The sequence below is a fragment of the Frieseomelitta varia genome, unplaced genomic scaffold (genome assembly GCF_011392965.1).
Source record: "Frieseomelitta varia isolate USP_RPSP 00005682 unplaced genomic scaffold, Fvar_1.2 scaffold_591, whole genome shotgun sequence".
Lineage (NCBI taxonomy): Eukaryota > Metazoa > Arthropoda > Insecta > Hymenoptera > Apidae > Frieseomelitta > Frieseomelitta varia.
The window spans coordinates 288,887-313,240 of record NW_025110358.1 but is presented as its reverse complement, the minus strand read 5'-3'; the positions used below and the strand labels follow the sequence as shown (position 1 = coordinate 313,240).

The 24,354-nt window shown below is 34.5% G+C and overlaps 3 protein-coding genes across 8 annotated transcripts; 2 read left to right on the top strand and 1 right to left on the bottom strand.

Annotated features, from left to right (window-relative positions):
• The first annotated feature begins 3,206 nt into the window (after nt 1-3,206).
• Nucleotides 3,207-4,921, top strand: LOC122534399. Its single transcript, XM_043665005.1, has 3 exons — nt 3,207-3,824; nt 4,032-4,147; nt 4,279-4,921. Exons 1-3 carry the CDS (start codon nt 3,519-3,521, stop codon nt 4,442-4,444), a joined length of 588 nt encoding a protein of 195 aa, XP_043520940.1. The 5' UTR covers nt 3,207-3,518; the 3' UTR covers nt 4,445-4,921.
• On the bottom strand, nt 4,861-8,193 carry LOC122534396. 6 transcript variants are annotated; one of them, XM_043664998.1, is made up of 6 exons: nt 8,107-8,193; nt 6,635-6,693; nt 6,088-6,416; nt 5,706-6,029; nt 5,222-5,632; nt 4,861-5,150 (listed from the first exon to the last, which is right to left on the bottom strand). In XM_043664998.1, the coding sequence occupies exons 3-6, from the start codon at nt 6,400-6,402 to the stop codon at nt 4,935-4,937; spliced, it is 1,266 nt and encodes a 421-aa protein (XP_043520933.1). In that variant the 5' UTR covers nt 6,403-6,416; nt 6,635-6,693; nt 8,107-8,193; the 3' UTR covers nt 4,861-4,934. The 6 variants fall into 6 exon arrangements, with proteins under 6 accessions (XP_043520933.1, XP_043520934.1, XP_043520930.1 ...); XM_043664999.1 differs by having other exon boundaries at nt 6,088-6,413; XM_043664995.1 differs by lacking the exon at nt 8,107-8,193 and adding an exon at nt 6,928-6,998.
• A 52-nt stretch (nt 8,194-8,245) lies between these two features.
• LOC122534397 (neuroplastin) lies at nt 8,246-24,045 on the top strand. The gene is made up of 5 exons (XM_043665001.1): nt 8,246-8,886; nt 17,368-17,631; nt 20,093-20,356; nt 21,085-21,529; nt 22,410-24,045. Exons 1-5 carry the CDS (start codon nt 8,811-8,813, stop codon nt 22,453-22,455), a joined length of 1,095 nt encoding a protein of 364 aa, XP_043520936.1. The 5' UTR covers nt 8,246-8,810; the 3' UTR covers nt 22,456-24,045.
• The last annotated feature ends 309 nt before the right edge of the window (nt 24,046-24,354 follow it).

Genomic DNA, 24,354 nt, shown 5'->3' with positions numbered 1-24,354 from the left:
CTCGCCTATTCGGTAGTAGAGGCCATTCGAGATTAACCCGGGATTATCCACGTGGGGGTACATCCCGGCACTAGACCCCCACGTGGATAATCCCGGGTTAAGGACCATGGGTCGATTTCAAGATTTATGACCGATGCTGTAAAACAAAGCTAGGATCCGGATGAAGCGAGGGGCATTCGGTCGGTAGAACATTACCGAAGTCGCACGTCGGAGTTAGTCTTCAGCTTAACAAGAAAATATACACTTTGTTATAAACGAGAACTCCATTGTAAAATTATTGCCTACACTTACTAGTATTTTATATACTACAAAAAGATACAGGGGATGTTTTTCGAACAGAATAGAAATTAAAAAAATGTTGTCTGCAGAATTCTCATTAGAAGCTTGTCCTACAATTATATCAAAAAGTGCAAGAAAAGTGCAACAAGTTTAGCAACGTAAAACTTCGTAAAATAAATCACTGATTCTTTTGCACTATAATGTGTCTAATTTTCATTTCCTTGCCTCGTGTTGTAAACATTACATAATATTACATAACATTACATAAACTTATGTAAAATTACATCTAATAATGAAATAAAAAACATGTTATATGTATAAACAATTTTTCTCGATTAATTTATTTACACTTGCTTGTATAGGCAATAATTTTACAAGGCACTTTTAATTTTATCGTTAATTCTCTTGCACAATTTTCGTATTTTGTATAAAAAACAAAAAAAAAATGACAAAAATTCACTGTTTTCACAGTGTGTATGTATTCTAATCAAAATACTCTGGAACATGCTACACGACAAACAGTTCCACGTAAACGAAAGTAACAGCACTTCCAGAGCATACAAAATAGAAAACGGCCTCCTGGGGTACTGTAAACTCCCCTATCCTGTTCAGCATCTACATCAGCGACCTACTCCAGATGTACCTAAACAGCGACGGCAAAAAAACAATAATAGCTTTCGCAGACGACATAGTAATATACACGAAAGATAACAAACCATCGGTAATCAAAACAGAGCTACAACAACTTTTCAACAAAATACAGGATTACTTCCACACTTGGAAATTAAAAATAAACATCAAAAAAATGCGAAACCATTCTATTTAGACCATACATATCAAGAATATCCGACGCAAACTCCGACGTACGAACAAATACCAAAAAATTCAGTATACACAATCGTAGCAACCACAATAACAAAGTAGACCTCTGAAGAAAACCGTCCGCTATTTAGGCGTGCATCTGAACTTCAAATTAAATCACAACGAACACATCAAATTACAAGTAGAAAAAGCGAAAAAAGCATTCATCGCGAACAAGCGCATGTTTTACTCAAAAGACCTCAATAGCAAAGTAAAACTATTATTCTAGAAACTAATAATTCGCCCAATATTAACCTACGGCTGCCCCATATGGTTCAACATCAGTGCCAGCACCATGGAAAAGATGCGCTTGTTCGAACGGAAATGCCTCAGGGCCTGTCTAGACAAATACAGAACGCCAGAATCCAATTACACGAAAACAATAAGCAACCACCGCCTATACAACGAAGCTGAAATAATAAGAATAGTGTAGGCAATAATTTTACAATGTAATTCCCGTTAATAACAAAGCGTGTATTTTCTTGCTAAAATTGAAGACTGGCTCGGCGACGTTCTGCCTTCGTGCTCCCTCGGTCCGACCTTCGTCCGAATATCCTAGCTCTGTTTAAACGGGCATCCGTCATAAACTTTGGGACCGGCACATGGTCCGTAATCTTGAGTGGCCTCTTCTACCGAATAGACAAGGAAGTCTTCCCACGCGGAACGGGCGGCGTGGCTAACATTCGCTCACAATAGACATATTCATCCTAAAATTAATCAGAAACTGGGCAAACATATCCAATATCCAATCCAACAGCCTGATATACCACTCAATCTATCCCAACCCGCAATATTACGAAAGAACAAAACACACAGGATACACACCACCGGAATCCTTCATACACGTGGACAGCACATCGCACATTCAAAATAACGAAAATCTCCCAATCATCTACCACTGCAACAGAAAAATCTAACTAAATAAAACTATACCGTACATCGGTAATTTATCATCCTGCGACCCCGAAATACGATACAAACATAAACTAACGGAGCACGACGTGAAAATAAAATACAACAATAAAAAATATTGGTGGCTATAATAAAAAAAAAGAAAAAAGAAAGAAACAATACCTTTCCGACCTGCGACCGTACCGAAGACAACAAAAAGACATGCACTCTGGGACGCTACAATTAGCCCCATAAAGCAATATTTGTTAAGGCTTCATGGGACTGACCGGGCCCAAAAGTGCAATAGTACAGTAAATCGCATATATAAGAATAGAGTTCCCATCCCCCCCCCCATCATCCTACCTTACCCTCGAAATATTGTACAATTACGGTGCCTTATTGTATAATAAAAATAAAAAAAAAAATCCATAGATATAGTATAAATTTAGTTTATCTAGAATTAAGGATCATGTAGCAATAAGTGTAGAAATGTAACCTTCAACTTAAGACTGTGCGTACTTCAGGGATGAAGCCTTTAGTCTAAGAAGAAAATAGTAATAATTTATAATCTTTTGTACGTTATGATTATTGTCATTCACTGTATATTGGCACGAATAAAACGTTCAAAAAAAAAAAAAAAAGTGTGTATGTATATATTGAAAGTTGCAGCACCTCCACGATTTCAAATCACGAGCCGCCATTGTAACTGAAATTAAACATGTTATCATTGCGATATTTAATAGTAATCTTTATCAATTATATGTATATCAATAACGTATGAAAAGAATGTAAATTTTAGGATTACGTAAAATAGTATGATTTAAACGTAATGCTTTCATAAAACTTCTATTATCTTATCTACTATTATATCAGCCGCAAGATATATATTTCTTCACCAATGTTAAAGATATATGTATTCTGGAAAAAAGTTATAAATTTATTATTATTTTTTTTCTTTTTTTCAATTTTTCTTTCTGATAGAAATGCAACAAGAAAGCAACAAAGCGATTTTGCTGTGCGTATTAACGATATCTAACGTATCGACCATATCTCACGATCTGTATCTTATCTAAAATATATTGTACATAAATTTTAGATTTAACGAGCCTTCTACTTTCGATTCTTAAAAAATTCCGATGCGAATAATCTCGATTTTGCGCAAGTGTTGGAAACTTCCTTCAAAATAAAAATTTCAGAATAAAGAGTATACTTAAACGAGCATATAACGTGCGCACAAATATACGTCGTGACATACATGTTTTGCAATCTATATTTAACCACAACTCGCAGAAATATTTTCGATAGTATATACATACATATATACGTATGTTTGGTACGAGTGTGCCGCGAAACGGCAATTGAAGTTGAAACCAGTTGACACGTTAGTTCTACAAGCCGGGTCAACATGGTACCCGTGATTAAACGTCAACGTATAGTGCTGCGTTGTTTGCCTTCTTAGAATTTGTTTTTACAAATGACACGAAACAATGACACGCTCGAGGATCCAGATGATAAAGGTTTTGATATTCTTGTTGATCTTCCTGTTAGAACAGAGCGCACTATGCAATGGAAGTTTTAGGATAGACAGAGCTATAGCTGAACCATTGTTAGATAAAAGTGTTGAAACCCCGAGGAAAGATAGCGCACATATTTCCGCAGATGGGAAAAAGCATCAACAAAATTCAATATTAACCAGTGGCACAACGACTTCTGAGGTTAACAAAACGGACAATATAACCTCGAAACAAACAGACGTTAATAGAACTGCGTACACTACAGGAACGCGTAAAGAGGTTAGTGTTTGAAGTTGATCAAACTTGGTAGAAAAAATATAAAAATCCCTTTGGAGCAGTGTTCCTTTAGTTTCTATTATTCTGTTTTGAATTTTGCAGTATATCTAACCAAAATGGGTTTGATTTCATGTACCTAGACATTAAAAAAAAAAAATTACAAACGCTCTACTACTACTAAATCATTAATATAATGTGAATTTTCAACAGCATGTGGGTGAAGGACATGCAACTTCTTTAAACGCTGGAGCTCTGAAGCGTGGTTTTTATGTGTTTGTGGGGCTAAGCGTTCTTGTCTTGGCCTATATCGTGTTCCGTAGCTTTAGGTACTTGCATTTATTACAAAATTTCCATTTCACGATGCAATTAATTGATGCTTTAAAACCAGTAGTTGCTATTTATTACGTTGATGATTCGATCTTCGAGTTAAGTCTCTTGTTCATGCATTGTTCCATAGGTTAAATAAAACACGTGCCCAAATGGTCAGAAAATATGGTGTTCTAGCACACAGACAAGATGTTGAGATGCGACCATTGCCATTAGATGAGGAGGATGATGAGGATACTACTGTTTTTGATGCCAGTAATGTTTTAACAAATAATGTTGAGCATCAAAATTTATAAAAACAATTGATATAGAGTACGCTAATTATTTTGCCACAAAAATTTTCAATTTATGTAAAAACATTTTTCCTAAATATGATGCTATTTAAAGATGGAAGTATACATCATGTACTTCTAATATTTTTTCATATAGAATTATTTGCTTTCGTGAAATTTTAATATGAATGCATTTTAATATAAATTCATAGATGTGCTCATCTCTACAAACTGTACTTTCTGTCAATAGATGTTTTTTTATAAATGTAAATGAAATGATCTTGTGAAACTTCCTTTATTTTTTAACCTAACTAAGTGATAAGAAAAAGAATTTTAAAACACTTATTATTCACAAAGGAATGAATAATGGATATCTATATCTACTTCTATATAAACTATATTTTACTTAAACTGTGTTGTTATAATTGAAAATATACAAATACAGATTGTCTCTATTTTATTTAATGCTACACATTTAATAAACATTATGTATAAAATATACTTGTCTGTATGATTATAAAAATCCTTTTTCAACAGCATGTACAACAATATTAGCCAGTCTACGCCTTCCTTCTTTTGTCTCGATATATGACACTGTCCATATATCAGCTATGTCTACTCCACTATCATCTTCTATATTATCTAAGTCAAATACATCAGTATCATCCACTAAAATCATTGGAATTATTTCCATTGCAAATATCATACCAAATACAAATTGTTCTTTTGTCTGTAATTAATTAATTTATATGTTATCAAGAAATGCCATCATATTTACTAAATTATATTAATATAATTTACCTCCTTCATAAACGTGCTCCATGAATACACATTTTCAGGATTAGATCCAAGTAAAGTAATGTTCTTGGATAATTCATTGTAATAATATTTTAAAAATGTATCGAATTTTTCATCCCAAAGAGGTTTCTCAGTGCAAGAATAAAAAGAAGTTGAGAGATCCAAAACTGGACTGGCACATCTTGCCAATTGAAAATCAAGTATCATAATTTCATTAGTAGCTTCCCGAACCATATAATTTGGAAGCCATGAATCACCTTGACTAACAACAGATGTTGATTGATATTTACGATTGCACAATTTGATTGCTTTTTGAAACAAGTCTTCAGCTTTATATGGCTTGAACTTTTTTTCTGCTTCACTATTAGGATATTCTCTAGCTAAAGCATTTTTTGTAATATCTACTATTTTCTCCTAAAAATAAGTATTCAGTATGTTAATATTCTACAATTTTTAAAATCGATGCTTATAAAAATATTAATCTTACATGGAATCTTTTGTACCAATTCCAATGATTATCACTATAGTATGTTTCATGCAAATATCCTACAATTTCCTTAAATTTATCTGGCTTCTGATCTTTAAATGCAAAAGAAATTGCATGAAATCTTGCTAAACCTTTCAAAATTATCTTGAATTGTGCTTCATTTAAGGAAGTTTGTCTAGCTATTGGTCCATATCCCAAAAAAGTAACATTTTCCAATGCTACAAAATCATTTTCACCATCCATAACAGAAGCAAAATGACGGGGAATGCATAACATTTGTGCTTGATGCTTTTCTTTCACAAATATATCAAATTGTGGAATTATCTAAAAAAATGTATTAAATGCAAAAAAAATATATTGAATTAATGATATATTTTTTTACCTTTGTATAAAACATAATCTCATTGCTGAAAAACTCTGCGCTCCTATATGTTTTCCTTCTGCCTACATTCTTTGGTAGACTTTTGACCACTAAACCAACTTCTATTTCTTTTCCATCTACAGTACCAATGACTTTTATTTTATAAATGGTTGACAAATAGTTGTCACCTTTGCTACTTGTTCCATCAAAATCCCAGCTTAATACATTTACTTCTTTTCCATTATCTACGATATGTAGTATCTGCTTTAATGTTTCCTCCGTAAAATGAACACTTATTTCTGTTAATTTTCCATATTCCTTATTGATATTCGCCATAATTTCGCCAACTGCTGAAAAAATTAATTTCTCGTAGCACTTTCGCACAAATTTATGATCAATATTACAGTACCTTAAAAAACCTAGCTTCATAGTTATATATTAGATCTTATCAATGTACTTATCTCTAATATCTCTTTATAATGATAAGGAATTTTAGAGAAGCTACTTGTATCTATAATGATAAGGAATTTTACAGAACCTACTTATAGTTTATCATTTGAGTACTTACTGTACTTTTTGTTTTTATTATCAGATTGTATTATTCCTCTCTATGCAATCTTATAGAATCTGAAATGTATAGAAATTATTACATTAAAAAAGAAGATTATATTCTTTTAATATCACTTACCACATGAATGAAATATAAAAAGAATAAAAAGATTACTAGGGCAATTGTCAATTATTACAATTTGCCACGTAGCATACATATTTCCTTAGATAATATATAAAAAATATATAATACAATACATACTCAATTTTATTTTTGCGTTAGAAGTAAATAATTCAAAAAATATATTTTACCTTTTTTAAATTTGAAATACTTGATACTTATTTAACTAAAATATTAATACTTAATTAATGTATATGACCTTGACTACAAGGATATAGTGAATTGAAAACTATTAAACTACTAGTTAGACTAAACTATTATTATTATTATAAACTATTATAAACTATTTTTTTTTTAATTTTATGCTGTAAATAGATCTTCTTAAATAAATCAATCTGTTTGTTAACATAGTTTGCAGATGATTTTACTTCAGTTAACATTAAATAAATGGCAATTAAGTAATTATTAATTAATTAAATAAATAATAATATTCGCTAATTACAAAGCACTGTTTTATGACTCATTTTGCATGAAAGTATAGTAAATATAATTTATATATCATATTCAATATAAAAACAACAATGCAAAAATTATCTAGATAATTGTTTTTTTACGACAGAGTAATGTAACATGTTCAAAATATAATATGTAAAATTTTGTTCAAAATATAAATATATTTTAATAAAAATATAAGGAAAAAACAAATATGAATTCGTGGTAGTTGTTTGGAACTATATCACCTATATGTATTAATTTCATATTCATAGCTTTGTAATTGGAGAAATTGAATTCTCAGTTTATGCAATATTACTGAAAATTTGTAAGTTCGTGGAAACCTCTCAAGTTCATTGAAATTATTTCCTCGACTTTACACATAAACATGAACGAACGTATGGTGACTAAAATCTTTGGGGATGTTTTTATGTAAATGCTCGCATATGGTATTACTGAATAGTGAACGATCTTAAATGCATATTCAAATCGCGATTCAATATTTACTAATTCGCAACTAGAATCGTATATTAATCCGCAACGTTCGTGCATCATAATTTCAACCATCGTATTGTAGAAAGTCTTTTTATAACTTAATTTATTACGTCATTTCTACGGCGACAATATCGATAACGTGTTAGTCACTTTGTCGAGATATAGGTGTGCAATTTTTACGCATGTACAATTCAAATTCCTTCCAATAAATCATCTCAATTAATTAATATAATATAATAAGCGTTCATTGACGTTGTGATTTAAAATTCAAATTCAAATTTGAATGTCGCGCAGAATTACAATGTGAACAGTGCTTGAAATCGCAAAAAACGAGGCATCTATAATTCCTCAAACGGAAGCGTAGCGCGCATGCGCATACGTACTTCATTGGATGGCCGTGGAAGACGTACGTGAACGGTGTTCCGCCGAGGAGTGAAAAGGAAGGAACGACGGTCGAGAAAGCGAGAGAGACGTCTGCGCAGAAAATTACAGCAAAAGACAGTGGCGGCCATTTTTCCTGACACACTGCTGTTTCTGCGGCTCCGCGGGTGCCAATTGTCGTCGTCGTCGGGTTCTTTAACGGATCACGAGTTCCACGTCGGAGTCGAGATTGAAACAGAGAGGAGGCGGGTGCCGAGGCAGAGGTGTTGTTTTGTGCAGACGGGAAAGACAGGAGAGGAACTCCGTTGCGGCTAGATAACGATAAGAAAAATTCAGACGTCAATGGTACGGCGTGGCTCGACAAGGTGACGAGTGCATGTGTAAATGATCAACAGAGAGAGTAGTGGGGCTCGATCGTAGTTGGCCGAGAGATAGAGAGTGGACAGCCGAAAAGTAAGGAGCTGCCGACAACGGGAAGGGTATTGCAGGAGGCAACAAAGGCTACGACGTGACGACCAGGTCAACGACAACGACGACCACGGCCAAGATACGACAACCACGGCAACGATCGCGAAAACGGAATTACGGCAATCCTGCATAGACGTCATTGTTCTCTGATTCATCTAGAGATCCCTAGATACTCGCATCGAACGGGATCGTTAAGTATCGCACAGTCACGCGCCACCGCGTACATCAGCGCCACGAGATGGAGAGGCGAGCTGCTTTTGTGCTGCTGCTGGGGATGCTATATTTAGCGGGCACCCTCGTCACGGTCCAGGCAGGTGAGACTTATCCTCTCTTTCGGATTGCTTACCATTCAGCCATTCGTTTAATCCATTTATCGCACCTCGTTCCCTCGTCTTTGCCCCTTTTTAGCGATTGCGCTACCTTCGCCGCATTGTCAAATCGTATACATAATTCGTGCTTTCATTTTTTTTCTTCTTCGAAAGACAGCATCTTTTTCGAACGATAATTCGAAACGAGCTGAAGAATTTTTTACGCAGCCTCGTGGCAAGTTTTGAGCCTGGTCTAAGTTGACAAACGATTATCCGCGTGATGTATTTACGTTGTCTGCGGACAATTTGTAGGCAACAGAAATACAAATCCAGAAACGATATGCGGATAAGTATTGATCTGTATCTTGTCTTTCGTTGAAATAGAAACAAGGAATAATGTGAATTGTTTGCAGATGCATGTCTATCGGACAATTTATCTGTCTGACTATTATTCTGACGAATGAAACGTCAAAGGAGCGATATAACATAATATAGGAGCAATAAAAATCTGTGTGTGTCTGTGTGTGATTGTCCTAACTTATTCGTCAGAATATCACATCGTCGTTTCCACTTAAAATTGACATGGAGACGACTATCGAGGAATGGAGGATGTTAACTAACTCTTATTCCTGAGATGGTGCTTCTAAAATAGATATTTCTCGGCTTTTTCCCTCCTTTCATCAAAATTCTTCTAGGATAAGAAATTTCTTTTGTGCCACCTTTTCCAATTAGTTATCTATATCTTGATTATAATTCGATGAGTTTATTGTGACGCACATGTCACACGATGCCGCCTGAGACGTGTCTTCATCGTGTTAATTGCAAGCAAGGTTACTTTATTAAATTTAATACGGTTGCACTTTTGCACTTGCGTTCTATATGCAAAAATTGCTACTTCAAATTAGAAATAGAATTCTTTTAAAGTATAATTTTCGTGAATATTTGGCATTTATGGAGGTGACACATCTTGACAATTTATGAAATTCTATTTTTAGTTTCGATTATACTGCAAGTATTACAGCACGGCGGTTGAAAACGTGATACCATCAACCGATTTTCGACCGATTACCATTCTTTTCGCAAATGATTGATTTCCATGAAGTAAGTTTAAAAACAAGTTCAGGTATAGACTAATTAAGCTCTCGATTCCATTATCATTATATATAATTTGTAGATGCTTGATCGATTGAGATATCAGATGCGTCGTAGGCAACCATCTTAATTCGATGTACATGTAGGATAATCTTCGAAGTCGCTTCATATCGATAACTATATGATAACTGTTAGTGGTATTCACTGACCGAAATTATTTCCAACTGTGTTGAAGCTTATTAGCAGTGGTTCATAATTTGATGTCTGTTGCGTGTGTATAAAAATACACGTACAGTTGTGCATTACGTTTTCTTCGTAATAACATAAAAATAGACGTCAGATATTTTTTTACATTGTCCAATGCGATGTGCGCATAGATCTTAGCGTGTAAGATTGAAACTCAATCCGGATAAAATGTATTTGACTGAATTTTGACCTTTGCGGTCATCCGAATTGCGCACCTCTGGTTATACCGACGCGAGACACCGGGATTCGGTCGCATTCGATGCTGCAGCAGCTACATTCCGAGAGACGTACGCAAAGTACCCACGCCAAGCAACTTTTGTTGCGTAACAATTGACCCTATTTTATCAGTCCACCCAGAAAACTTTACTGGCTTTTAGCGATCGTTACGCGGAAGTTTCTGTTCAGCCAGTTATTACGTAAATTTACCGCGAAATTTTTCATCTCCGGTGAAGAATTCGCGGTGGATAAATATGCTGACGTGTTGCACGAGAACGAGTTCTCAGCTGGCATTTGTTGAAAATTTTAGTCTATCATATATATATATATATATATATACCAGAAGTGTGATCGTTCTTTGTACTGTACTCAATTTCAATATCTTTCGATTACTAGAAAAGAACACTTAAAAGTTCTAAACATGTGATGAAGCACATTTTACGTCTTATCAAGACTGGTATATCTTCTCTATTTGATTTTGAAGATATTTGCTATTTTCCTCTTTCATAAAGCTGTAAGATTCGACGAGTTTGTGTAATATATTGTTCCCGTTGTAATCTTCCATTAAAACTGCCTTCACCAAGCAATGTAACTTATAAAACTTCTAAAAAAAAATTGTAAGAAAATAATTTTTACCATACAGTTTTCTTTCTTCTATCAGACTGAAAGAGAAATGTATATCAAAGCTGTGAAAATGTGTCGCATGAAAAGATTTCAAGCGTTCGTCAGAATACTTATATTTAGATCAGTCTACGAATATAATTTCCATTTTGTCTCTGTCGTGTTATGGGATTGGATCGAGTGAGCGTGTAATGTATTTCGGTATTAAGAAGATTTCGTCTCTTGTTTTACAATAGAAGCGCACACTCACGCGTGGCGGTATTGTAAAAAAAAAAAAAAAAATGTTAATGACGAAACCAGCACGCGTTTTGATCATTTATATTCTTAGTTTGCGTGGCTTGTTTATTGAAATGTAAACTTAACCTCCATTCTCTAGCACGGCGAATGTTTTCATCAGGATGTTCTGTTTTTGCTTACAAACCAGATGAAGAAGAATGCTTATGTTTAACCCTGGGAACGCGTGTCTATTTTTGACCCTTTAGCAGCGTGTACCATAGGATAATGCAATGATAGCAATGCCATGAAAATCTCGAACTTTGTCGAACATAGATATTTCTCTGTGGCCATTTTGTTCCTAAAAAAAAAAGAATTTGCTTTTAAATTTCAATTTATCTTACGTCAGAGTTAGTCATTCGTAAAATTTTCTTTATTATATTCAGCGAAATTGCTGATTTAAATAAGAAGAAATACAGGCTATAGATATTGATTTGGTTTATATTTCTACGTACGTTGTATAGTAAAAGATCTTGTCTATCATTCTTATGATTTTTAAAAATAATTAGATCCGTACTCTAAATAATATTTTACATAAAAAGAAATATTTCAAAATTAAGCTTGTTAAGATGTTCGTGCGTTTCATTGAACCCTCAGAACTTATGGAAAGCATCTAAATTATTAGTTTATATATTAATATTTAATAATAAAATAAAATATCTAAGCATAAGCTAGGTCAATCATTTTCATAAAAAATGATCAATGAATTTACACAAATATGTGCAGGATCTATAAGAGGATCTATTTAGAAATACTTGGAAATTTCTCCATTAGCAAGATTAGAGAACGTATCTCGACATCTGTGCATGTCTGTTCATGGGTGTGCCGATTGATTTCAAATGTACACGTCTGTATTCGCCGTTTTATATTTTCTCCGTGGAACACGAGAGCACGAACAATTTCGTGCGCTTCGATCGATCGCTTTCTTACGTGTTACATTTATTCTACACCGATATGTGTAAGCTACAGCAGCGTTATCAGCAACTAGTGACCATCGCGTCGTTTGACTAACTAGGCCGATGCCGACGTTTTTAGTTTAGTTTTTCTTTTTTCTACGTACCGGCTACAGCTACACAATAAAGATCACTTTATGCATCATCGAAATATATTCATTAAGACACTTTTAGCTTGTATTACATAAGTCTTGCTTTTGATTTCAATCGACTGAAAACTTTTGTCTTTCTTGAATTCTAGGTCTGGGTTGTGTCTAAGTTAAAAGTGATTTTGAACGTTAGTCACTGCCAATATGTGTAGATGTCGAATGTGCAACTCGCAGGAATTAATTAAAAGGATTCTAGAAGGCCAGTAGAAGAATTCTAGCTGGCCTCAATAATAATAATATTACCAAGCTCGGTAATAGCCAAGAGTAATTTCAAAGCTATCATTTAAATTATCTGTTTTTTTCCTTATTTAATTTTATTTAAAGATTGTCCTTTCAACGTTTTAGAATTAGAACAGCTTCCGCTGAAAAAAAAAAAGAAGTCAATTGTGATTAACCAAAGAAGTATCGCGTTTGTTTGTTGCAAGAGCGACTTAAGAATGTATTACTGCTCTATGACAGTGCAACGAGCTATTATGGTGAATCATGTTACTTAGCCGATGTCTGATCTCTGTTACAACTGCTGGCAAATACCATCGTGATGTGTACGAAGTCATATGCACATTTATAATTTTACCGATTCGTCATCGAAACGTTAGGTCATGTGACCTTCTTACACACTGATTTACAATTTGCCATTTGTTGAGAATTCACCCAACTTGCCCAATGAATTTGAAGTATCGATTTACAAGTTAAATTAATTGATTACTGCCACTGTAATTATTGACTTAAAACAATGGGTAATATCAACAAGACACGTACAAAATGAGCATACTAGTTTACAGTTAATTACATATATCGACTTTACTTTGGTGTCATTTGTTGATAACTCAAGCAATGTTTCTCTTAACTTACGTTAAATCATAAAATAGAATTCTTATGCATGCTGACTTTTTATATTACTTGTTCAATGTGTAATGTATGATGAATTGTCGCCACTGCGACATTCTATTTGCGTCGGGCATCCCACAGATTCCAATGGTGTGTAGTTATGTGTAATATTTGGACTGTAATTAGGTAGCTAAAAAGAATGCATCATATCACATGCGCACGTGTGTCGGATCGTTTGTTATTATATTGAACGTCACGATGTTGTACGAAATTGTTATAGAAATCCAGTGAAACACCAATGACCCAGAAAGAAACGCTCGAATCAGGGTTGAAGCACCGGTCCCACTTTATTTCTGTTTGACCAACCTTTCCAAGTAATGAAACCTCTTCGAATTCTCATCTTTTTTACTTCATTTGTGGAATTAAATTGATCCGTCACTGTGGATGTGTTAAGTTTGTCTCAACGTGATAAATAATCCTAGTAAAGTTTTCCGAGAAAATCGAAATTCATTTTCATGGTAGGTTTATTTAGTTGTACGAAGACTCCCAAAAGGAAAGAAGATACGACAGAGGAATAGTTTCGTTCCCCGTACCAAATGAATTTTCTTCATCTTTTCGAATATATTTGGCACGTGACCGCGTTTACAGTTCCAATGTACTCGCTTCGTGTGTCTTTTCCAGATACAGATTGGCTCTGTAAATCATTGCACGCGTATCCTTGGCAACGATATATACACACACACACACACACACACACACACACACACACACATATCTTGTAGCCACGTACCTCTTATCTCTCCCTGATGTAAGCAGGATCTCTCTATTGACTGAGTTGATGTAAACGTGTGCGTAACATACGTAAATTGGTCCGTGTTTACCTCGTCTAAACACAAATTGAAACGAATTAAACAAAAAGGCAATTTAAGAATACTTCATCGCTTATATTTCAAGCTTAATTGCCGCGCTCGTTCTCTTTGTATGTATTAAATTAGAACTTGTATTCCCGCCCGAATTCCCGGTCAAATTAGACGCTATTTCAGGAGACAATCTAAATTTTGTTACGTCATTGTATTATTGAATATTAAAGTTACAGAAATCCTTTTTTCTGTACAAGTTTCATTCACTCACTATGTAGCTACCGTGATAAATCGTCACATGTTAGCGCGTTTTTTCACGTCCGCTTGATAAAAGTTATTCGCTGAAGGAATGTTGGTTGGAACCTTTGCCGAAGAAGGCATTTTTATTGCCTCTTAATGATTTTGTTAATCTTTACAAATGTCGGACTTTTCTGTTTATATTTGTTTCAGCTACTCAGAGATTTTAAAACGCTGTACGTTCTGTTTAGTCTGTTAGATAATATCGAAGCTCAAGGACAAGAGACAAGATTATGCTAGAAGAAAAATCACTTAAATAGCTCGTGTGCAGCATTAGTTAGCGCGACAATGCCAGAAAACATAATTTTCAGTTTGAGTTTGGAAATGTTTATGGGTTTCTTGTTAAATGACCAACTTCTTCTTCTGTTAGTTTTAAATCAGTGGAAGTTGTCAATTTCTTTCCAATCGATATTGCTCACTCTGTAGGTCAAAATCCAATTTAAATAATACTTCATTTAGTTATTTTGAATTTTAATCTTCTACAAATTCGACTGTTATCCAGTTTTTCTTTTCTACGTTGTTTCGCGTCAATGATTAATTTGTACAAATATTGAATATATCGTTAAAACAAATAGTTTGTATCTTTTCCAAGAATTACAGAACGCGTACAAAGCTGTTCGATTCTTAGTAGAGTAGTTTATCTGCTAGCTTTATTGGAGCAGAAAAATTGCAATGTATTCCTATCGGGGGGGAGGCTCTCTGGCTTTACCCCCTCAGGCTGATGAGTTTATCAGGAGGTGACCGGCTTTTAAGTCTTCTAAATTCGCGAGGAAATTAATAACATGGCAAAATTGAGCAAATGCAGAAGCCTCTGTGTGCAAATCAAGTTCATAATGGACTTTGTGTTTGGTTATCTTTTGTAAAGTTTGCTCATTGCTAACTTCATTAACGGAGAATACCATTCTTCTTTTGAAATTTAAAATCGAAAGTTTCATAACAAATTGAACGACATTCTATTGAGCGAGTAAATTTTTAAAATCGATGATTTATTTTACTCTCTGATTGTATTGGATTGTACTGGATATCTTCTCTTTTTCTTTCCTGAACGAGTTCGACAGCTTTAATTTCGTTTCAATGATTGGAAATTTTCGACCTTTGGCATCGTCAGGATAGTAGAACGTGTTTACGAGCATTGGCTCTCTTTTGTGCTCCATCTTGCGAGTATGTGCAACTCCAACTTGCCAAATTGCGCCCTAGATCACGGGCGTTCCAATTCCTGCGTCCTCCATCGTATTCTCTATATTTCTGCATAAAGAGGCGTCCGAAAATTTCCACGATTCTTGCAATCGTTTCGCAGAGTTTTAAATCAGACAAAAAAACCATACTGCGTTTCAATTCGAGGCAATCCGTTATGCCACGCGAATACAAAGAGGCGTATACTTCTCTCGTGCTCAATTATGTATTTTTACTTCGAGTGAAATATTGCACATTCGGGTTCATCTCTGAAACAAAAACATATGTTTGAAAATGAAATAAACTTGAATTTCGACTTTTCTGTCTGAAGCAATGAACGTTCGATTTTTACTTGACAATATCCAGACTAGAATTTTCATCAATCTCTTGTTTTAAGTGTTCGACAAAATTCCAAAAGTCGAGCTTGCTGACGTTGTGAAAATTTTTGAAGATCAATTCTCCGTCGGCGGTGCTACTACTACCACTATGTACATAGTTAGACTCTTGTGGTAACAGTTTGAGTTACAAATGAACGACCCCTTCTGCCTCTCCACCTACGTGGGAACACGCGATTCTACTATATAGTCACTTTTGATACTTAGGGTCATATGGCACGTGTTCGCCGTACTATTGATCTCTTTTTTCCATCCTACTCGGCGTTCTAGTACACTTGCAACTTTGTAAATACAGAGTGGCTCGATTCTCTGTTCTTCATTTATTTATTCGTTTCCTATGTACCAATTTTTGTGGCTCTCGACGCTTTGCATTTTTTGTTTCTCTGGCTAAAATGCCTTGATTAAAAGGTTCGGTGACTATCTTCCATGCTGAAATATAAAGTACTAATTATATTTCAAGTTATACTCGGTGTATATTTTTAAACAGATATCAGTTCTCTCTCGCGTGCTTCTTGATCGCGGTGTACTCTTAAATTGTTCGACAGAAGCCAGAGCACGGCCGTTTTATAGGTCAGCCCGACGTGTCCACGATTATCAGTCTCTTTCCCCTGAGCCTGCGTGCATATTACAATTTCATCTGGTCCAGTTGGTGTCAACACGATGGAGGGCAACAGGGTTGTAAAAGAATAAATCGCTAAAAATAAATGGGAATCGTCGAGCCCCGTGTGTCCTCTGTCCCGCGGAGCCGGATCAACCTGTGTTCGTTAACCGATCTTCTAAGCACCTCTCCTGCCCGCATCACAGTGATTGACATTTTGGCGTCAGTCGGTTTCGACTCTCCGTTGTGAGTTGAACTGACTAGAATTCTATTTTCTGCCGAAACACGGGTGAAAAGACCCACCTCTGTTTTGACGCATCTATAGCAGAATGATTCCTTCCTCTCCATCCACTTTTGCATTCAGCCGTCGTTCTCGATTCTACAGGCATTTTTGAGAAATTTTAGAAAGTACGCTGGATTAAGAAAAAAAGATTTGAATATACTTACGAATATTCATGTACTTCGTACGAATTGTTAGAAGAAAGAATTTTATTAAAAGATTATTTTTCCTGTAAGAAAAACACGTTCACATATTAGGCGCCATCTGGTTCAATAACTAGGAACCCAAGTCACCTGAAGTCAAATCCTGATCGATCACGTGATCATCCATCTCTCCGTGCAATCGGAAAAATCCTGTCGTAGATGTAGCAAAAATACGGTAGAAACAGTACGATTACGTATCTGTTCCTTGTGGAAACCTCCAGATGTTTGTATCAATCATTATCACCGAGTGATCGTTGTCGTGTCATCTCTTGATGTGTGCTCGTATGTTCTTCCCCTTAATAGTAACCTACAAGGGAGCAACGGTCGTGCACGAGAATCAGCCTTGGTCGATCGAGTGTAGCGACTTGAAGCAGGACAATTTGATCAGATGGACCAGAAACGGACAGTCGTTAGAACCAGAGCTGGCGAGTGGTCAGCTAACCGTCCAGTCGCCGGTAGGAACCGGAAGCAGCATCCTCCGGGCGATACATGCCACCGATAACCACGACGGGGACTATAAATGCACCCAGGATAGCGACGAGTCCTTCCATCTCTGGATATATTTTGGTTCGTACATGCACACACCTCCCTTCACTTACTATGATACTTTTATATCATTTACTTACATTTCTGTATACATACTGTCCGTCTAAGCATTCAAATTTCTGCCCGCTTTATACCGCAAATCCCTAGATGGCAGAGCCATCTTCTGGGGATTGAAACAATATTAATACGCTAGTCAAAGATTACAAGTAAGTGCATGTGAAATATTGTTCTTTGTTTTTTTTTTCTTCTTCAAATAATGCCTTAACAATTAACCAATTTCACAATTTCAGATTTATGTTATTTCTAAAATTCATGAATTCTTGGAATAAAGCTTTTGTAGAATGGAAACTGATACCATCTCGTTCCCAGTTAGCGAAAAATTACTATATATATAACTACATTTACATGTGATCTGCAAATGCTTAATCGAGCAGTATTGTATTTTTAAATGTTGCGTGTTAATCTACCTTGATTGCATTTTGTGTGCTTGCTACCTGCCTGTATGCATATCTTGCACGCCAATTACATATTTGTATATTATCTGCGCATAAAATATAACATAATGGGTGTTTGTATAATTCTTGTTGCACAGTAGACTCTGAAAGTTCTGAAATATCGAGTTTCAGTTGAAAGTGTGTACAGAAGATTATAGTCTGTTTGAAATTAGTTGAAAGTTGCTCCAAGACTGTATTATGACATTATATTACATTAATTTACACTGAATTAATATACATTTATTTATAAATATATAAAACCATGAATTTATTTATAAATAAATAAATATATAAAATTTATATTGCACATATATTATAATGTACTGATTCAATTATGTGCTAGAGAATAATTAAGTATTATTGATACAGACTATAATAACGGGAGCGTAATTTCAGAGAAAAGTGCAGCTTTTTTTTTTAAGTCTCAGTATTTTAAAACAATCTTGCAGAGTAGGCAAATACTTGTTCGAGTTTCAGGTCTCATCATTGCCCTAGATTCCAATTTATTGAAATTGCGATACTTGTAAACTGCTCGAATCGATGAAAAAGCATATTAATAACGACTATATCTCTGGTTGTCATCGACAGATTCGTCATTCATATTAATCCACGCGAGCTAGTATTGTTACGCTGACAATATTTGCTTAAGCTTTTAATTCGTGTGAATAACAATTAGTGATTGTAATTAATTATAAAATCATTTTCGTAGACGTTATTTAATGGTGAAAGTAATCATGATACAATTAACATGAGAGCTCTATGCTATCCCATATGTTCGCTTCTGATGACGCATGACTTTATAACTAGATAGCGATGCAGATGTAAATGATAATTAATTGCGATCAATATACGTCCTAGGCTTGTTATTGCCTATTATTGCCTATTATTACCATGCGAGATGAAACAATGGCTCAGGCGATACAGCTGCTGATAAATGTTGCTGTGACTAATCAGAATGCATTTTTTTTTTTACAATTCTTTTAAGTCTGACAATGTACATAGGAATTACAAGATATTTATAGTACTATATTTTATAAAAATTACAATGATATTTAAGCAATTGTTCATTACGTTAATACCTTAATTTTTTCTAAATGTATGTCTGCAGTAATTATCTTGTAATATTTATATACATCTTCAGATTGGTTTCAAAATGTACGTACACAGTATACAAAAAATTTCCATGGTTCAGATTATTCTATGTGCATATATGATCTTTATAGAAATAAGTGCTGTGATGTACTTTATGTTGCAGTATTTTTCCATCCGTTTATATCACTGCTGCTTGTTTGTTTGTAAATTTCTTGTAAGCAGAGAAGCTTTTAGTATATTGTTTTTTTTGCAGCTGACTGTACTTAATTGTTCTTGTATTTCAAATCATTCCTTAATATGATGATATCCTGTGCCGCTTTTAAATTTCATAGCGTTTGAAGATTCTGAGAACTTGAATCTTGTTAGAAGACTGAAGGAAGCAATTAGATTTATCTCCGTGGAATTGTTTTGCTAATTACTGCATTGAGGAAATTTACTGTGCAAAGGAAATCTTTCAGAAACCTTGCATGGAGTATTTCTGTTTTTATTTATTAGTGAATTTATGAAATATTCTATTGAAGTGAAAACTTTGTATTACAAGATTTTGTATTCTATATTTTGTAAATGTTTATTATGTCAAAAGTTAATTATAAATAAATTCAAGTTACAGCAGAAGATATAAATCGCTTCTCACGTTGCCTTTGTTAAAATTTGTTTAGAAAGATACAAGCAGTGAAGTGTTCTGATAAGAAACGGTATTAAAGATAAGAAATGTAGAATCTTTCTTAAAAATATGTTATATAATTCGCATATATGAGTTGAAATTGAAATTTATGAAATAACGTTGATTTGTACAGTGGAATCAGCATTTTTGTTATTTAACAAAAGCATCTTACAGGAAAATGAGTAGATAACTTTTGGTATAAAGTAAATAATTTGATTTTTCTTTGAGACAGATATCAAGATCAGAGTACTTACACCCAAGGATGTTCCAATGATACTAGAATGCGCGAATAAAAGCGCAGGGGAGAAGTTACAGTGGTTCAAGGAAAATGTTCCCATTCATACAGCATTGGCTGGTAACGAGGATTTAATCAAGATAGATAATGAAACAGGCATCCTGGAATTTCTAACTTTCCCACGAAAGGAAAACTCAGAAGTCTTGTATGGGAATTACACTTGTAAAGGAACAAATTCTTCCACAGAGTATAGGATCGTACGTAAGTGTTCCTTTAAAATCCTGGTTCTTAAAAATTTCAATATCATTTGCGGCGAAATTTTCTTATCTTTCTCTTTACTTTAATGATAAGTCGTAATTCGTTTAAGTTATTTATTACGTTTATTTGGTTTTGTTTTTATTTAATATTTAAAAATATTAATTGTGTCATCTTTAAAATAATCTTTTAGAGATTTCAAAGCTGTACTTCAAAATGGCACCCGTTGTCGACTGAACTTTGAAATTTGAAGGGGAGTGAGGCAAAGAAATGAAGATTTCAAATATTATAAAATTTCAGTTTGGGATATCTATTAGTTTCCGAGATGTTAATAAGACACTTCCAGTACCGTACATTGAATTTTGCCTATACAGTCTTTGTTATAGTAGTCATTATCATTACCTCTCAAATCGTTGATTATGCAATATTATATATAAGCGATATTGGTCTCCATATTGGACATTATACATAGGATGTCCCAGATTTATAGCATTGAAAATTTTTTTATCAATATCTCGGAAACATAATAAAACTAAAATTATATATTCATTCCCACCTCACTTTTAAATTTCACTTTTAAATGACAGTGCCATTTAGAAGTATATCCAATTTTAATTCTATTGATGAAATTATTTTTTTTGCTTCAACTTTCTACAATTCTATCATGTTTTTCACCATATTTATTGCTTTTAATCCTTTTTATTGCTTAATTTACAAATTTCGTTTATTCGCAGAAAAACCCACTGCACACCTTCCTGACTCAACAAGCGTAGTCGAGGGAGAGAAGCTGCATTTAACATGTGCCGGTAAACAGAGTCCTGGTATCAAAGTATCATGGACGTTCGGGGACCAGAATTACACTCGCAGCACTGGTCGCGTTAAGCTCGGATGGGACCACGAAAGGAACATTTACGGAGCGATTCTGATGGTCGATAATATCGAGATGAACGATCGTGGCAACATTTTCTGCAGAGTATCCTATAATTGGTCTGATACCGCTGAAAGTCACATAGCAGAGGCCCAAACATTCCTCAGGGTCAAAGACAAGCTTGCCGCACTCTGGCCCTTCTTAGGCATTTGCGCAGAAGTCGTTGTTCTGTGCGCCATCATCCTAGTCTATGAAAAGAAACGAAACAAGGCTGAACTCGAGGAATCTGATACTGATCAGAGCCCTGACACGTATGTACATTTCACAATTTTTAATTTCTTCGTGCTACCATTTTTATGTAGTTTCAGATAATTCGATTAATTTCAATTTTGACTCTAGAGTCTTTCTTTTAATTTTCTTTTTTTGTTTTTTTTCTTCATTAGGAGAGAATTGAATTAAAAAAATCTTTCTTTATTAGTTTTTAACTCAATGTTAAAATTAATACTGGGAAAAACCAGTAAACTGTTGTCCAGTTTTTCATGTCTGAAAGTCTATTTGAAGTTTATTTGTTGGTGAATACAGAGAGCCGGGTGCAAGTACAAGAGATAACCACAGAACGGAAAACCGCATACCGTTGCGCGGGCCTCTTCCACCCTCTAAGCTTCCTATCGTTTCCCTTGACACATCACCGACACCGGAACCTTCAGGTCACAGGACAATCAAGTTGAACTCCTTTCCCAAAAAACCACGTCGTTCGTCCGCACCAGCGCGATTGAATCTGTCCTGCCATTACTTTAACTCTTTTCCCTTGAAGTCATGCCATCACTTTCAGCTTTACTGGCGCTTATTTAGAAAAGTGAAAGTAAAGAAACACGAAACTAAAGTCTTTATGTAAAAAGTAGGAAACGTATGATTAAGTCTGTTACTTTGTTATTGTTATTTAAACTTTCTTGTATAGGTTTCACGAATATAAATTATCCCAAAAGTGTACCTTGTAACTGTTCTCATATTTAAAACAAAACAAGTTCAATTTGTCAATTTCTTATAGTGTGTTTTTGAGACACCTTATATAAAGTAACATGTTACTATGTATCGATTAGTGTATCCATGTCCCGTCTGATTGTACGTGACTCATCTTCGTGACCAGTTACCATCGATCCTGTTTAATAATCGTTTCGTCTCGTTCCACAGCAAACCAACGCCCAACAAGGACTCTGACGTTAGGCAAAGAAAGTGAAGGAACAAATAACAAGCGGCGGATGAACGAGAGTGATGCAGGATAATGGAACGAACATAGGGGAATGATCATGTTACACTTGTCGGGACGACAGTATAGATAACTGTTACAAAAAAAGGAGAGACAACGGGACAGAACAAGAAAAAACAATTCCGAAACGATAGAAAGACATCATTCGAAGAAGAAATACGAGTATAGAGAGTAAGAAACAAAATAGTAGAGAAAGAAATGATGTAACGTTCTATGTGGACAGGTTTATCTCGAAAAGTGAGATAATCTCAACAACCCATCCCCCCCCGACCGTTCGAGTGCATACCTGCGTGGAAACACAGGCTTGCCTGTGCATAGAGAATGGTAGCGCGCGCGGAATTACAATTTACTAACAGATTAAATTAAGCCTTACTATCGTGTTCACTCCATTTATCAGATGTTCGCCTGTCCGTACTCTCTTACTACACTGCTTTGATCGACGATCGAGAACAAAAGAAAAAAAAAAAGGAGAGAAAAACGATAAAAAAAAGAAAGGATAAAGGAGAAACAATGTACTGCTGATCTTACGCGTTGTATGTGTCTATAAATAGATGCGCGAGAGGATTATAAAAAAAAAGAGAGAATATGGTTAGGAAGAAGAGGGAAAAAGAGAAAAGAATTGTAAGGGCGTGAAAGAAAGGGCGTTTTAAGTATGCATGCGTGCGTCTGTGTGTGATTGTATACATTCGAGTGAATGTAGTAGCGATGAACAGAAGAAAAAAAAAAAAAACAAAAGAGAAAGGAGAAATTAATCAGAACGGTGCATACTCGCCAAAAGCAAACGTGCACGAGAACGAAATGAAAAATTTATTTTTATTATATTTACTGCTTGTACGAATTTAAATACATACACACACACATACATACATACATACATACATTCAAGGCGCATTTATTCGTTAAGATACTTTCCACAAGGGTACTGTTCCTTGTACTCTTCAGGGACAAAAATATAAATTCACTGTTCTGTTTCGTGCCTTTTGGCGGGCATGTCCGGTACGCGATTCAGAGCGTGTAGGCCCTTGTTTCTCATACTTCGCACTATGTGACGGAAGAAATAAAAAAGAATTTTACGGTAGGACCGAAAATATGAACTCGATGATACTAGTTATATATAATAGGATCAAGGAAGGCAATGCGTGCTATAATTGGCTTCCGAATACATCAGACTTTTGAAGGTATATAAAAAAAAAAAGCTTACCTGGTGGCGTCGCCTTATAATTATAATTATAATTATTGTTATTATTATTATTATTATTATTATTATTACTACTATTACTATTATTACTATTATGATTATGATTATCATTGTTATCATCATCATCATTATTATTATTGTTATTATTATTATTATTATTATTATTATTATTGTCGTATTATTAATTATATTGATCTTAAATATTCCATCGTTCATGAAGAACACGTCGGAAGTCATGGATTTGCGCGCGACGCCGTTGTTAACGACGTTAATGTAATATTAATAATGTAATATTATTGCCATCGTTACTACTGCTACTATTATCGTTATTATGATTATTACAAGTATTATCATTAATTTTATCACTATTGTAATAATTTATGAACCGTACCAACGTTGTATCGTCATTGTAAGTATTACAGTTTCTATAATAATCTATTTAAAGGCAAGCAAAGAAATTTAGGTACTCGGTGAAAAATTCCTTTTTGCGGGTGCTATTTACTACATCTTGTATACTTCATTGTTTCTAATGTTCCCGTTATTATTATTATTATTATCGTCAGCACTATTGTTGATATTAATAGGAGGATTATTATCAGTAATAATCAGCTATGAATTCGCACTTTTCGTTTTTCTTTTAGTTTTTCAAACGTTTCATTTATTGACGGATA